The sequence below is a fragment of the Leucoraja erinacea genome, chromosome 15 (assembly GCF_028641065.1).
Source record: "Leucoraja erinacea ecotype New England chromosome 15, Leri_hhj_1, whole genome shotgun sequence".
Classification (NCBI taxonomy): Eukaryota; Metazoa; Chordata; class Chondrichthyes; order Rajiformes; family Rajidae; genus Leucoraja; species Leucoraja erinaceus.
In genome coordinates this window covers 16,781,462-16,795,010 of record NC_073391.1, presented here as the reverse complement: position 1 = coordinate 16,795,010, position 13,549 = coordinate 16,781,462, and the positions used below count along the sequence as shown (strand labels likewise).

At 40.5% G+C, this 13,549-nt stretch overlaps 1 protein-coding gene across 1 annotated transcript in view; it reads right to left on the bottom strand.

The window, feature by feature from the left end:
- Nucleotides 1-13,549, bottom strand: part of cpxm2 (carboxypeptidase X (M14 family), member 2) — a 162,359-nt gene that overhangs the window by 59,837 nt on the left and 88,973 nt on the right. Inside the window, exon 6 of the mRNA XM_055646765.1 lies at nucleotides 10,948-11,098. Within this exon, the coding sequence (XP_055502740.1) occupies nucleotides 10,948-11,098 (151 nt within the window). The remainder of the gene's footprint in view (nucleotides 1-10,947; nucleotides 11,099-13,549) is intronic.

The following is a 13,549-nucleotide window of genomic DNA, read 5'->3' as shown; positions in this document are numbered from 1 at the left end:
GTTGATGGTTCTGAGTCTAATCTTTATTCCAATACAACCCCAATCAATTGCCAATACTTTGAAGTGAAATGCAAATTTCTGGAGATATAATAGACACAAGCACTCAAGCAGAAGATACCTATTTTCAGTCTGGAAATGCCTTTTGGTTGGTCCAGGCCAAAAATGGACGCAGGCTGGAGAAGCTGAGAAAGTATGATGTAGAGATAGAGAAGGAATCAATAAATCAGAAAGAGGGCGTAATGTGAGTAATGGTGTTAGAACTGCCAAAAAGTAAACAGATTACATAGAGCCAGGACTTGCTGGGAAACATCAGTGAACAGCCATAACTGTCATAATAGTCATCAACTGAATGAGGGCAGAAGCTGGCCAGGATTCATTGGCAGTTTCCCAACGGCGCTCCAAATGATGGATGCTACAGAGTCCTGCAAGAAGGAGAAACTTGCAGAATTCCCCAGACCTGGCACTGGAGAATCTGCTCATTTAATGCCTGAGACTGGTTCAATGTAGACCAGTAAGCATTAGATGACTTTTATTCTTTATAATTAATTGTGTTTGCTTTAAAGTTTTTTTTACAATTATTTGATGCTGGTTGTGATTTAAAAAAACAACTCACTTTAAATCACTTTGAAGCATTTTTAGTTGCTTAAATGATTCTTAATGGCTTTTAAATTCCCTTCAATGTCATTATACATGCAGCAAGTATAACGGGACCTTTGTATTGAGGTAGGGATACTGTTTTCTATGATCCCTTGGGTCACATCAATGAACTGGCACCTCCTAATGCAAGACTGCACATGGGACCTTACTGGAAGAAAGTACAGTGCAAAGTAGGTAGGAAGAAACCTTGATGAACCAACCACAAAACTGTACAGTGGTATAATAGAAATAACTTTGTTACAGTTTTGTGGTTGGTTCATCATCTTACATGGAATGTGTAATTTGCTATATGCTCAGGTATTTTTTTATCTATAGTTTAGATTTGTTGCAGGTACAGCAGGCAGTGAAGAAAGCGAATGGCATGTTGGCCTTTTTAACAAGAGGAACCAAATATAGGAGCAAAGAGGTCCTTCTGCAGTTGTACAGATACCTAGTGAGACCACTCCTGGATTATTGTGTGCAGTTTTGGTAGCCTAATTTGAGGAAGGACATTCTTGCTATTGAGGGAGTGCAGCGTAGGTTTACAAGGTTAATTCCCGGGATGGCGGGGCTATCATATGCTGAGAGAATGGAGCAGCTGGGCTTGTACACTCTGAAGTTTAGAAAGATGAGAGGATATCACATATAAGATTGTTAAGGGCTTGGACACACTAGAGGCAGGAAACATGTTCCCGATGTTGGGAGCGTCCAGAACCAGGGTCCACAGTTTAAGAATAAGGAGTAAGCCATTTAGAACGGAGATGAGGAAACACTTTTTCTCACAGCGAGTGGTGAGTCTGTGGAATTCTCTGCCTCAGAGGGCAGTGGAGGCAGGCTCTCTGGATGCTTGCAAGAGAGAGCTAGATAGGGCTCTTAAAAATAGGAGAGTTAGGGGATATGGGGAGAAGGCGGGAATGGGGTACTGATTGGGGATGATCAGCCATGATCACATTGAATGGCGTTGCTGGCTCGAAGGGCCAAATGGCCTACTCCTGCACCTATTGTCTATTGTCTATTTTTGGTCTTTGCAACACTTGTAACTTTACCCAACTAACTTTCATTCAGTTCAAACTTTTTTTCTTTGCTGTTATTATTATACACATAAATCAGCATTCTTTCCTATAAACCCCTGCTTGAATCTTTCCAACCCTGCTGCAAGACCGACAATGCCTTCATTAAAGAGCCAAATGAGATTCTCTGTTACAGTGAACATTATGGTTTATTGCTCTGCATCCTCTTCAATTAATATGCAACATCTGACAGTCAACCACACAGTCCTCATCTCAGTCTCTCCTTCATTGCTCAGTGAAGTGGAGTGTTCTTGCTAAATTCCTCACTTTTATTAGATTGCTGTGAAAATAACCCTTTACAAAGGTTTCACTCTCAATTAAACGTTTACCTCTTGTATTGTATCTGGTATTTATTGTTGGGCCCCTCAGTTTCTGATACACTTGCTGCTGTAGCGGCAGATTTTCATATCTTTCGAGAAATTAACTCTCTAGCCGCTAAAAGGATGCGCAGAGATAAGGGGAATATCTTCGATACGCATGCGAGCTGGCTCACAGAGACCTTCAGAGCTTCTTCACAGATATGGCTTCAACACGGCCTTTTGATGAATAAATGCTTTATTGTTGATAGAAAACAGTAAGATACATCCAAATTTCTTCCGACTCGTTACTACAATCTTCATCGAACTCCAGCTTAGTACTTCTAACATTAAAAACTCCTCGTGTCTCCGTGACACTTTGCATGAACTCCCTTAGATCTCGCATGTGGCCCGCATGGTCCCGCATGGTCGAAGGGTTAACCTTCTTTCTGCGGTCTCCAAACGACACTAAAAACTAAACTTCTGCGCAAGCATCTTAGCTCCAAACACGCCCAAAAACACGTCATAAATCCCACCCACAATATAACGGGCAGTCTAAAATTTAAAGGCACATGCCATCTTCAATGACATGCAAAACAGGCCACTTCAGCTGCCTATGGGTTGCATTCCCCATGCACTGTGAGCTTCCATATGGTTTGTCACAAAGTCTTGCATGAGATATATCTTCTAATTAAATGTCACGATTGCCCCCCTCAATTTTCTTCCCCTGCTGGCTAATCATGAAAGGCTTTATCATTGGTTAATGTAAGTGAGATTCTGAAGCTTAAATTTTAGCAATTAAATTTCAGGAGGTTAGAATCCAAAGTAAGGCTACTATGCTCACCAATCTATGGTATTGGTATTGGCCAAGTATAGTCACTAAATACAGTGAAAAAATGGTTTTGCTTGCCATCCAAATAAATCATATCATACATGAGAACAATCAAACCATATAGGACCACAAGTGTAGAATATAGTATTAAAGCTATAGAGAAAATGCAGGGAAAGTAAAAGTTGGTCAAACAAAGGACATGAGAGAGGGCTGCAGGCTTGGAATTCTCAAAGGATTTAAGGAATAAAGAGATTACAGAATCAGGGAGAAATTGAATTCATTAATACATTTGAATAGACAGATAAGAATTTTATATTTGAGGCTTTTGTTAACCATAACCCATCATAAGGATGTAAGTATACATTCCAGATTTTCGAATCTACCTCAATGGCCCTTGCACGTTTATTTTACCTGCATTTTCTCTATAGCTTTAATATTATATTCTGCACTGTTGCATCTGTTGTGGTCCTATATGGTTTGATTGTTCTCATGTATGATATGATTTATTTGGATGGCAAGCAAAACCATTTTTTCACTGTATTTAGTGACTATACTTGGCCAATACCAATACCATAGATTGGTGAGCATAGTGTAATGAGTGGGTATAACATGGATGGGTAAAGGGGCTGTCCCACTTGGGCCACCTAATCTGCGAGTTTAGAAGAGTGTCTTCGACCTTCAAACTCGCAGCGGTCGACACGTGGTCCTAGGAGATCCTATGAGGTCACATGTTGAAACATTTTCCACAAGTAAAATTTGGTCGGCATGGATCTTTTTAACTCGTAGTGCAGTGGAGTGGGGTCGCTATTTAGTTACAGGCAGGCGAGGGCAGCCGTAGGCAATCTCCTTTGCTGACCGGGCATTTTGATTGGCTCATTTGGGTTTTCAGGACCAAGGAAGACCTACCGGTAGGTAAAATACCCATTAAACTTTATTAAACTTCTTAAAAGTGTCTCCACACCTTCTCGCCCCCCTTCTTCCCCCCTTCTCTCCCCACCCCACCCCCTCCTCCCTGCGTGCTCTCTAAAGGGCTTACCTTACACTGTCAGCCATTTTACCTTCTTCTTTATCGTGGGTGCGAATTTCAGACAGCGCTCCCCCGCTTTCCTTGGCCCCCGCCTTTGCTGTGTGTGTGTGTGTGTGTGTGTGTGTGTGTGTGTGTGTGTGTGTGTGTGTGTGAGTGTGAGTGTGTGTGTGGGTGCGTGTGTGTGTGTGTGCGGTCGGTTGATCCAGCTTGCGGTTTCAACGTGGACGGTCGATCCAGCTCAAGGTTTTCCTGGCGAGTGCTCTCGAGCTTGAAGGTCGAAGACATTCTTCTGGACTCGCGGGTTAGGTCGCCCAAGTGGGACAGCCCCTTCAGGATATGACAATAGAGGCCAAACTGAATGCAAGGTAATGCAGGTAAGGAAATAGGTAGACCATTCCTTACCCAATCCTCCCTCAATGCCAGAATAGTTAATGCCAAATGTGAGAATATCATGGCAAAGGTTTCAAGCAGCAAAGCTTAGCGTGGCAAAAATATGGGTGGTAATTTGGAGGTGGAGCCTAATAATTTTTGAGATAGGAAAGACACAGGAGTCTAAATTACAGCGTGGTTCAAATGGAAATGGCAGCAATGCTTGTGGTCAGCGGTAAAGGTTACAGCTTTAATGTTCCTAGTGTTTAGGCAGAGAAAGGGAAAAAGCTGTGATTTTGCAATTACTATCACAGAATGCAGTCAGCTTTCATCATTTTACTGCCAGTGTTTTTTTGAGCAGGCACAGATGATGTTCAACATAGAAATCCATAGCTTGCTGTAAATGATTTCCAATGTAATATTCAGAGATCAGGCCGATGTGAAGAATCAGCTATATATATGATTTGTTCTTAATTTCCAAAATGTTCTTCAAATTGGCTTGTTTCATTGCTGGAGATGCTTGCAAGGTTCTAATGCTGTACTAAGGCATAATTATTCCAAATAATTATTCCGACCCAATAAATTATCCTGACCTCAAATAAATACTATAATGAATGAATGAATGGGATAAGTATTTCTTCCACTTTCTTGGTTTATATTGTTCCTTGAAACCTTTTACTCTTGTATATTCAATATGTTATTTTGTATAATATTTTCAATGATAATTAAAGTAATTATCTTTACCATGTTTTGCCATCTGCAAGAGATCTTCATTGCATTTGTAATTGGCACGTTTGATGATTTCAATGGCGATACTCCACAACTAACACCTGATTTTGGAGAAAGGGGTAAATCTAATCCAGAGTTTGACAGATCTTCTGAGCTGTGGCCATTTTCACTTCCAATCCCAAAATATAGACTAAGGCATGGGGGAAGCTGGCATTTTTCCCAGAGCATGGAAAAAGTTATAATTTTCCACATTATTTGAAGATATGCATCTAAAGCAGAATAATATGTGATATTTTTAGTTTATGAAGTGCTGTGAAGTGGCAGGTCATGTAATGTTATTTTCAGCATTCAGGTAATTAATTCATGAACTAGAATATTACCCTCCCTCATCTCTCCATGTTAATTATATATTCATTTGAGTTACAAAATACATTGAACTTCCGAAGTATGTAAGACCTCAATCTTTGCTTCTTATTGTCTTTCAATATGGGGAGAGCATCTTGCAGGGAAATTCATCACTCGTACAATATTCTGAACTGTTTCAGGCTATTTTGTTTTGCCACTTGCCTGGGTTGGACTTTGAACGGTTGGAATTAATGAGCTCACTCCTGGCATGAAGGTGACTAAATCTAAACATATATTCCATTGGTGTAATCATGGGACCATGACGAACTGTCTACATTTCCATGCTGGCATGAGAAATTTCTTCTGATATTTTCTCACAATGGGCCTTAGCAAATGCAACTGGTTTGCTTAGAGGATGACAATGACAATGAGATCTCTGCATTGACTGTCTAAGGTCCAAGATAAAAAGCATCCTTTCATAGCTGTGATAGAACATACAGAACAATCTGAAGTGTCTGCAGTGAATTGCCAATAGCAAACATTCACACAGTGCATCAGGACTCTCTCCTATGTAGTCTTTGAACATGTATATTTGTTTCATATATCGAGAAGGATAAATGAAGAGACAGACCGTTTAGATCACATCACATTTACTGAATAATATTTAACCCTCTCAATCTCTATGCCTATTCATAAACAGAGATGTAGTTTGTGAAAAGACCAGTGAAACTATCAAATAAAAACTACAAATGCTAGAATACTCACTGCTTCACGTATATATGTGGTGAGAATAAGTGTTGATGTTTCTGCTCAGTCTGGGAAAGATTTCAAAACAGGCATGTTTTAATCCAAGTGTTCAAGAAGGAACTGCAGATGCTGGAAAATCGAAGGTACACAAAAAAGCTGGAGAAGGGTTTCGGCCCGAAATGTTGCCTATTTCCTTCGCTCCATAGATGCTGCTGCACCCGCTGAGTTTCTCCAGCTTTTTTGTGTACCTTATGTTTTAATCCAACATGTTTTTAATAGAAAATGGGGAGGGGATTGGGAAGAATAAAAGGAAAGTTTATGTTAGAGGGGAGAACAAAAGAAAAGAATAATACAAATTGATTGAGGGTGAAAAACTTTACTAATGGCAGCTAAACTGTCTGAGGAAGAGTTGAAGCGTTTCAGTTTCAGTTTAGTTTATTGTTGCATGTACCGAGGTACAGTTAAAAAGCTTTTGTTGCGCGCTATCCAGTCAGGCTAAAGGCAATACACAATTACGATAGAGCCTTTACCAGTGTATACGTAGTTACATGATAACATATAAGATTATTAATGGATTGGACACGCTAGAGGCAGGAAACATGTTCCCGTTGTTGGGGGAGTCCAGGACCAGGGGGCACAGATTAAGAATGAGGGGTAGGCATTTAGCACAGAGATGAGGAAAAACTTTTTCACCCAGAGAGTTGTGAATATGTGGAAATCTCTGCCTCAGAAGGCAGTGGAGACCGATTCTCTGGATGCTTTCAAGAGAGAGTTAGATAGAGCTCTTAAAGATAGCGGAGTAAAGGGATATGGGAAGAAGGCAGGAACAGGGGTACTGATTGTGGATGATCAGCCATGATCACAGTGAATGGTGGTGCTGGCTCGAAGGGCCGAATGGCCTACTCCTGCACCTATTGTCTATTGAATAACGTTTAGTGCAAGGTAAGCTAGCAAAGTCCAATCAAGGATAGCCCGAGAGATGGCGATTAGAGGAGATATGAAACAAAGAGCTGTGGGATACAGAACACATCAGTTGCTGGAAATGTGAAACAAAGCATGATGCTGGGAATGCCTATCAGGTCAGGCAACATCTGCGGAAAAAGAAAATGGAGTTTCATAACTTTCATAGTGTACGGTATTGAGCTGGAACAACGGCTCACTTGATGGCTACTGCTTGCAATACATAATAAAAGCATCTCATGATTTTCCTTTTTGTTTCCAGATTTGCAACATCTGCCTTTTTTTTCTTGCTTTTTGATTACCAGAGAAGCTATGATTGCTTTCCTTTCAGCAAAGATGGTTAAGGGGAGATTTATTAAAGTTCCAATGGGTTTTGATGGACTATTTACGGAGAGATTGTTTCCATTGGCGAGTAACCAATATTCACAGGTTAAAACTAATTGGCAAAGAAACTGGATGAGATGTAAAGGTGATTTGGAATATCCTGGCTGAAGCAGGAAGAAAAACAAATTCAATGGAAACTTTTAAAAGAACAAAGAACAAATAATGCAATGACAAATCATGGAACTATGCATGAAACATCAAAAGAACGGGATTCATTGAGGGTTCTTTTAAAATTGTGCCACAGAACAATCAATCAAAAGATGTTCTTCTTCTGTGACTTGTGATTCTAGCTATGTAGATTTCCGGAGCGTGAAGCTAAATAAATGTAGAATAATTGCCATTAAATTGTTATTTAAAATCAGTAACAGAGAATAATGGTAGGCAGCAACAAAGCTTTTTATTGTGTGTATTTAAATGTTCGTTGTTTAGAAAATTGGATCATCTTCCAAGGATTTCAACCCATGTTATGAAGAATATCTCAGTCTGGTTTAGTTAAGTTACCAATATTTTGACAACAGCATACTTAAGCACAATTCACACCAGTTTTCAATTTCCCATTTCCAACATTAACCAAACATGTGGCATCAGAACAGTCAGTACAAAACTACAATGAATACTTGGCCAGAATACCTAAAATTCAAAACATCTTGATTCCAATTCTGAATTGGCAGAATGCACTGACCTCACAAGTCACATAAGACCAATGCCAATGATTCACCTCATTGTCATTGACTTAAAACTCCTAGACTAACTGAGGCTACAATCAATACTGATAGCATGGGGACATGGTAAACAATCAGGGAATTGCTATCCATCTCATAAAAGTGGCAGACATTTATGCTAGCTTGATCTCAACCTTTTAATCTTATTGTGTTCGACTCAATTCACCTTCAACAACTTGGATGTAAATGTTGTAAAGATTGTTAGTAAGTTTGTGGATGCCACCAAGATTGCTGGAGTTGTGGACTGTGAGGAAGGCTGACAAAGCATACTGTATAGCAGAATATATGGAACAGGATAGATCAGCTAAATAAATGGGCAGGGAAATGGCAGATGGAGTTTAATCCAAGCAAGTGTGAGGTTACAGCACTTTGGGAGGTTGAATATAAAGGAGAATATACAATTAATGGCATGACTCTTAAAAGGACTGATGTACAGAGAGATCTTGGGGTTAAAATCCATAATTCCCTGAAGGCGGCAACACAAGTCGATAGAGTGGGAAGAAGGCATGTGGTATCCTGGGTTTCATTGGTCGGGGCATTGAGTGTAAGAGTCAAGAAGTCATGATACAGCTTTATAAGTCTTTGATCAGGCCGCATTTGAAATATTGCATGCAGTTCTGGTCGCCCCATTATTTGAAGGATGTGGAGACATTAGAAAGGGTATAGAGGAGGTTTACCAGAATGATGCATGGGTTGGAGGGTATAATCTACTGGGAAAGATTGGACAAAGTTGGATTGTTTTCTCTGGAGTGGTGAAGGTTTCAAGGAGGTTAGAATTATATAAAATTACTAGACTGAGTGGGACCCGTTGGGTCCCAGCATCACACGGGAGGGTTGGTCACCAATACAATATTCCATCTCTTCACCAATTTCAATATTGCTCACCAGTGGGGGGGGGGGGCTTTCTGTTGCGCTAGTATGGGTGTTGCGGGCCGAAGGTACTGGTTTCCAGAGGGCCAGTATAGGCATTGTGGGCCGAATGGATTCTTGGGCTGGTTGCAACGATTTTAAAAGCCAAGCCAAGGCAAACAATTGGGCTGCAGCCACCTGACAACCAAAATTCATTTTGTGAACACAAACTTTTTTAAAAGGCGAGGCAAACAATTGGGCTGCAGCCACCTGACAACCAAAATTCATTTTGTGAACACAAACTTGTTAAAAAGGCGAGGCAAACAATTGGGCAGCAGCCACTTTACAGCCGCATCGAGGGAACTCACCGTGGAGTAGACGTGCGTTCAGTGTTATTCGCAGCTCAGAGAGCCGTGACCCTCTCACTTCCTGGGTCTGGCAGAGACTGAGTGAGGGACTACACTTCCGGGTTTTATAGTCCCTTCCCCCTGCCGCCAGCGGGGGCAGCAGAGAGAATGGGGAATTTTTAAAAAACATTAATATCTCTCTGATTTTTCATCAATGGGAAAAATCCTCCGGTCCCGGAAGGCGGAGGGGGGCTCTGAGTGAGGTGGCCAAAAATGACGGCCGTAAGTGGCGGCATTCCCTCGGAAATCGCAGCACAGTGGGCCAAAAGCGGTCAAGATCAGACTTTTAGTAATATAGATGAGAAGAAGATAGGGTAGACAGTCAGAACTTATTTCTCAGGATGGAAATATCAAATACCAGGGGGCATAATCCTAATGTGAGAGGGAGAAAGTTTAAAGGAGATGTTTGCAGGAATTTTATTTGCGGTGGTGGTGAATGCCTGGAGATCACTGCTAGAGATGATGGTGGAGGCAGATATGATTTAGGAGACTTTTGGATACACATGGATATGCAGGGAATAGAAGGATATGCATTACATGTGGGCAGATAAGGGTTGGTCCTGGCATCATATTTGACACAATCATTCTTATCATTGATTCCTGTGCTCCACATTTCTATGTTCTATTAACTTCAGAGTTTCACATGCACAACAGGCCAGAGAGGGTGATCTTTCAAATGGCAACTTCAAACTGGAATTATTGTAACATCAGTATCAGGAAAGGCAAACCCAGAGGACAATGATCCAATAATATCTAACTATGATTCATGCTTCCTTTTTCATGCAGGATAGAATAAACGACAGACACATTGGTTTCTCCCTGCAATTTTCAATTTTCCGTCATTTGAACTAGCAAAAAATCAATGAATTGTAGAAGGGAACAAATTCACAATCAGGAATGTAACATGACTGGAACTAGTTAAGCTCATTGCAGAGTGTGACTGGTGGAAGTACACAACATAGTTTGTCTCTGCAGTCACATTCCCCCCGAAAAAGGAAATAAAGTTGTACAATATGGTGAATATCTCATGAGTTTGTACAGTGAGTGGCAAGGTAACAGTTGTTCAAGGTGTGTTATAATAATAAGAGGAGACTGAAGGCATTATTGAACAGTGGGGTTACATGTGGAGATAATAAAGGAGGAATTGTAGAGGTGAAGGTTAGAGGCATAGATAGGGTAGACAATCAGAACCTTTTTCTCTGGGAGAAAATGTCAAGAATTAGAGGGCATAGCTTAAATGTGGTGTGCAAGGCAATTTTTTACACACAGAGAAGGTGAGTGCCTGGAATGCGCTGCCAGGGTTTGTGGTGGAGGCAGATACGATAGTGGCATTTAAGGGACTTTTAGGTAACCACATGGATATGCAGGGAATGCAGCGAAATGGATCATATGGAGGTAGAGGCGAATAGTTTAACAGCATCAAGTTTGACACAGACATTGTGGGCTAAAGGGCCCTTTCCTGTACTGTTCTATGTTCTATGAAAGAATTATCTGATTTACCAGTTAAAAACAACTATATTTGCAAGGAAGTTTAATTCTGTGACAGACTGTACAATGTCAGAATTATATTTTACCGGGCATGGGACATCCCAAGATCTCCACCCTCATACAGACGTCACCATCTTTGAGCCAACTGCGAGGATTTATTCTAATGTAGCGAGCAACTACTGGAGTGGGGAACTCATTCAGTACAGGAATCTCTTTCTCTTGGTTCGCTGTAAATATCTGAGGAGTAAAGAGAAAATTAATAACTAGCGATAGCAGAATCAAATGTTCTATAAAACTTTCAATATCTGTAATAGACTGAAGTTTCTAACCGCAAGATAATTAGTTGCACACAATGGCTTTTTCATCAAGTATGCAGCCAAAAGTAATTATAAACTCAACAAGTGTTTTACGAATATGATCCAGTTGTCTATAGGGGAGCACTTGGAAAATTACTTTAGGCCTGCTGCAGGCTGGTCAAAGCTCTCTCGCGATTTCTCCACCTCGGCAAATGATGGATGATATCAGATTTATTTAGCAGATGCTGATTGGTACATTATTACCAAAGAGTTCGTTTTTCTAGGGGAAGTGTATTTGGCCACATCACAAATATTTGATGAACAAATTTTGATTTCAGAATCAAATGGGCAGCACAGTGACACAGCAGTAGAGTTGCTGCCTTACAGCTGCTGCCTTACAATGCCAGAGACCCAGGTTTAATCCTGACTACGGGTGCTGTCTGCGCGGAGCCTGTACGTTCTCTGTGTGACCGCCTGGGTTTTCTCCGTTAACTTTGATTTCCTCCCACATTCCAAAGACGTGCAGGTTTGTAGATTAATTGGCTTCTGTAAATTGTCCTTGGTGTGTAGGATAGAACTAGTGTACAGGTGATCATTCGTTGGCATGGATTCGGTGGGCTAAAGGACTTTTTTCCAGACTGCATCTCTAAAACTAAAACTGGAAGCCACCATTTAATAACGTAATTCATGATCCGATAGAATCCTGGTGAAAGAGATAATGATCCATATAATTTGCAGCAACTGGCACATTGACAGAGCTGGCCACTGACCGTGAAGATAGCTATCTACACAGCTTTAGTAATCCCCATGATGTGGATTTCCTATTTAGTGATGTTAGTTTCTTGCTGGTGTCAGGCACCCAGCAAAAGTGATGGCTTCCAATTAAGCCGAGTAGCCAAATAAACTAAAAAAAATATCTCATGGACAGTAAACTGGGAGATACTTACATTAAGGCTGAGACTCAAGCATCACAAAATGTGCCATAAATCTAGTTTTAGTTATTTTGAAAACATAGACTTAATAAATTATTCTGAAGGAAATTTGCAACTAAAATTAATCCTTCATCTTAACCTCTTTTTCAGGAATGGCAGAGAGAAAACAAAAATCAATCTTGGCAACATATAAATTATTTATTGGGCTGTTTATAATAAACAATCCTACCACAGGATGATACATATTATATTGTTGTATTGCAGATGTGCTATCAATAGCATCATTTGCGTGTTATCTGTATTTTTTAAAGAAGCTACAAAAATAGAGTACACCATTTTGGAAGCAAGATCTATTGCCATTTTCTCTCAAAACTTCTAAACACTGTGGCAATGTCTTCTGAGTGGAATTTGTAGTGGATCTTTTAACATTTAATCTAATTTTATCTCTCCAAAGAAAGGTAAAATAAGGTATCAGTAGTTAGTGTTTGTTTATGATTTTCAATCTCTTAAGGAGATATCACAAACTAGAGGCTAACAGAAATTTGAGGAAAGCAATACAACAGTATGCATCTTTCTTCCAAGAGTTTCAGTATCAATGTTTTGTAAATTCAAAATTTGTACAATGTTGGTAAAAGTAGAACAGAATTTTTATTTTCAACACAGGAACCCTGTGCTACTGCAAAAAAAATGGTGTAAAACACCATGCATTGTAGCCAGGCATTTCAATTAGACTACAAAATTAACCTCAAAGAAATATCATTTACATCCTACAAGTTCCATCAAGTCTGAGACTCACCTTATGAATCTCAGACTTGATGTGTCAGATGCTTGGAGGAGCACAGATAGCTGTAAATGTGGATGGGGATGGGGATGAGGCACTCCTGCAGAAGCAAGCCTTCATAATGGTCATGATCACTCAAAGGGAACCTGCAAACCATGGAATCCAATGGATGGGAATCCACATTCAGTAGATTGTATTTAAGCATAATCGTGTCAGTTCTACTCGGGGCCTTCTGCAAAGAGAAGTTCTTCCAGACCAACTCCTTTGACCACAAGACCATCAGGCAGTGGTCAGCACAGAACACCCTGCAGGCACTACGGGACAAGAAATGGATGGGTCCTGGGGGTAGCTCCCTGAGCAGACTGCTCAGTTCATCTGGCGAAATGCCTCATTGGCAGAAATTACCAACAAACTCCAAGGTCTTGCTTGGCTGGTGGTGTGAAAGCCAACCCAGTCACATCCTTCCTTTCAGTCTAGTTTAGTTTAGAGACACAGCACGGAAACAGACTCATCGCCAAACAGCAATCCTCGCACACGAGCACTATCCTACACATTAGGAACAATTTACAAATTTTACAGAAGCCAATTAACCTACAAACCTGTACGTCTTTGGAATGTGGGAGGAAACTGGAACATCCAGAGAAAACGCACGTGGTCACGGGAAGAATGTACAAACTCC